The sequence below is a fragment of the Giraffa tippelskirchi genome, chromosome 4 (assembly GCF_054371585.1).
Source record: "Giraffa tippelskirchi isolate mGirTip1 chromosome 4, T2T-mGirTip1v1.2.pri, whole genome shotgun sequence".
In the NCBI taxonomy this organism is placed as follows: Eukaryota; Metazoa; Chordata; class Mammalia; order Artiodactyla; family Giraffidae; genus Giraffa; species Giraffa tippelskirchi.
This window is the reverse complement of record NC_137278.1, coordinates 157,186,686-157,190,008: the sequence shown is the minus strand read 5'-3', so window position 1 is coordinate 157,190,008 and position 3,323 is coordinate 157,186,686. Positions and strand designations below refer to the sequence as shown.

The 3,323-nt window shown below is 34.8% G+C and overlaps 1 protein-coding gene across 1 annotated transcript; it reads right to left on the bottom strand.

Moving 5' to 3' along the window:
- Window positions 1-2,109: 2,109 nt before the first annotated feature.
- LOC145545108 (olfactory receptor 6C3-like) lies at window positions 2,110-3,045 on the bottom strand. Its single transcript, XM_081588829.1, has one exon. The coding sequence runs from the start codon at window positions 3,043-3,045 to the stop codon at window positions 2,110-2,112; it is 936 nt and encodes a 311-aa protein (XP_081444955.1).
- Between the last annotated feature and the right edge of the window lie 278 nt (window positions 3,046-3,323).

Here is a 3,323-nt window from a genome sequence, read left to right as displayed (position 1 = left end):
GCTTCTTTAAAATAAATTTCTGCTGGATTACATCCTCTTCCTCTACCCATATTTATGCCCTTATTGGGAAAACCTAATAACGAACTGACAAATATATAAAAATATGTACCTGGTTTCAGATGTTCTACACAATATGCTAAAATCCACGCAAAAGTAAATGATTGATAGGCACAAAATATGCCATCAAATAATGTACTATATATATATATTTAATATATATTTTTCAATGCCGATCTAGCTATGCCAATTTTTGTCAATGCTGACATTAAAGAATAAAAGTGTGCCTCAGATAGAGAGGAATTGGTGGTTTTTCATAATGATAAACAATTATGTCCCAGAAGATATAACAATTCCAAATTTGGGTCTTCATAAATATACAGTGTTAATATTTTTAAAAATAAAAACATGGCATGACTATGAACAGAAACTGCTTCATAGTTGTTTTGGAAATTTTAAGTAACTCAGTAACGGTGCCAGAGAAGGCAATGGCAACCCACTCCAGTATTCTTGCCTGGAGAATCCCAGGGACGGGGGAGCCTGGTGGGCTGCCGTCTATGGGGTCGCACAGAGTCGGACACGACTGAAGCGACTTAGCAGCAGCAGCAGCAGCAGTAATGGTGCAAAGAGTAAAAGTACAGATTTAAATCATGTGATTAATGAACTTGTATAGACTAGCTGACTCAAATAGAACACTGCATTCAACTACCATTACATATAATTATTAGGTGTTTGAGAAATGTTTACAAAACTCTGATCATATACTAGGCTATAAATTGAGATTCAAATAATTTAGAAGGATGTAACTTAATTAATACATGTTTTATGACAATATAAGAGGATTCTTTGGAAAATTTCATGTCCAGAAGACCCACCTGTAGCAGACTGAGGCCAGTGCAACTCAGTGACTCTCCCCCAAGGGGAAAAAGAATAGAGTGGAGCATGTATCCAGCATCTGGGCTTTTCAGGGACTGTGGAAGCACTAGTGTCTGTGTAGTTTTTCTTGGAGCCTTTATGGGACCTGACAAACTATAAATGCCTAAGGGCTACTGAAGTCAAAAAAGGGCTGGGTGATGTGCTATTGCTTCAAGGAGCTGAGTTACAGCAAACAGAAACAGAGGGAGCAAGAGACTATGGGCTTCGTGCAAAAAAAAAAAGTAGACAAAATCTTCTAGTTATCAATCTTCATACACAAATCTGAAAAGACACAGCCTCAGAAAAGATTTGAAAGATCCCTCAGAATCTATAGGTGGACTGAATGGTGATGGATTCCCCTGTAAAGGTGGTTGTTTTGTCAAATGTGTAGATAACAACACAGAGTTAAAAGGAACATAAAAAAAAACAGAAAAGTAACCCAATCAAAAAGACAAAATAAATCTCAAAACATAGACCCTAAAAAAATGGAGGTAAATAAATATCTGACAAAAAATTTAGAATAACTGTCATAAAGGCAATCAATGAGCTCAAGAAAGTGGAAGTGTTTTAGTTTTACTTGATTTATTTTGAATTTTTAAATATAAGCATTTTTTAAAATGATACAGAACAAGGAAATTCTATAATTAATACATAATATCTTGATAAATATTTATCTTGAAAATATGCACTTAATTTCACAAAGTATAAAGAACTACATTTAAAGTGCAATGCACTACTACATATGATATTTTTGGAATGCATTTACTGTATTATAATATATAACAGGTAGATTCTTTACTGTTAAGAAATTGTCAGTGTTCATCTTGAAAATACATCAGATATTACACACTAATTTTGAGACTTCGCATTTAAAGTATAATGTGATATCATATGATCATTTAGGGACTGATAATTACAGGATCAAAACTATTTTTAACTTCATGCTATAAAGTATGTCTTAAAGAAATACAATTCTATTCTAGAATATGCTGTAGGATAAATAACTTTTACTATACTTTAAATGTTAATAAACAATAACTGGAGAAATGGAAGAAATAGACTGAGAAAATATATATTAGCAGTTATGTGGCCTGGTAGAAGGATCTAAACAGCAAGCAGAGTTATACAGATACTTAGGAATTTCAGAATTTAACCTAATTGTTCTTTGAAGTGTTTTTGACCAAAAAAAAAAAAAAATCATTTATTAACAGAAAAGACTGCTTTATAGACCATATCTTTGAAGGCTTGTTTTACTTGCTGGTTTCTCAAGGTGTAGATGAAAGGATTTAGCATGGGGGCCACAGAGGTATTGAGAATAGCTACTCCTTTTGTCAATGATGCCTTTTCTTTGGCCCAGGGATTAGCATACATGAATATACAGCTTCCATAGGAGATGGAGATGACAATCATGTGAGAGGAACAAGTGGAGAAGGCCTTTTTTCTCTGACTGGCAGATGGGATTCTCAGAATAGTTCTGACTATGTACATATAAGACAAAATCACTAAGGCCAAAGTGAACAGCAAACTAACCAAAGCAAAGTAAAAACCCATTACTTCTAGAAGCCATGTATCTGAACAAGACAATTGTAAAAGGGGGAAATAGTCACACAAAAAGTGATCAATGACATTGGAAGCACAGTAATCCAGCTGGAGGAGAAGCATAAGGGGCGGGAAAATGGTCAGAAACCCTCCCAGCCATGCGCAGAGCACAAGCAGGCTGCAGAGTTTCCTGCTCACGATGGTTGTGTAATGCAGGGGCTTGCAGATGGCAACATAGCGGTCATAGGACATGGCGGTTAGAATGTAAAATTCAGTCACCCCCATGAAAATAGAGAAAAATAGTTGGGCTGCACAATTGTTGTAAGAAATAGTCTTGTCCCTGGTGATAATTGCCCCCAGAAATCTAGGGATGCACACAGTAGTAAAGGAGATTTCTAAGAAAGAGAAGTTTCGGAGGAAGAAATACATTGGTGTCTGGAGATGGGGCTCCACCCAGGTTAGGGTAATGATAGTCAGGTTTCCAGTGACACTTAATACATATGTGATAAATAAAAAGAGGAAAATCACAATCTGAAGGTCAGGATCATCAGAAAGGCCTAGGAAGACAAACTCTGTGATCACGGTGTGGTTCATTTCTCTCTCTCTTATTCTTGTAAATATATTTAGGTGAAAAGTGTATTAAAAGGGAAGAGATGAAAGATATAATTTATTATGATCAATGTCATCATCACTATTGCAATTCTAAAACATTCTCTCTAATTCATGCTGATGTCATTTTCTTTTAACTTATTTTCATTATATCTTAAAGCATATACGTGGTTCCTGCTTTATATAATACTTCTCTTATTCTAAATAGAAAATTTTCATACAATAAATCACACTACTGAGAGATGATAAATGAAATTTATACT

What these genes read in the sequence shown, in the direction of transcription:
- LOC145545108 (XM_081588829.1), bottom strand. Translation starts at nt 3,045, where the DNA reads ATGAACCACACCGTGATCACAGAGTTTGTCTTCCTAGGCCTTTCTGAT.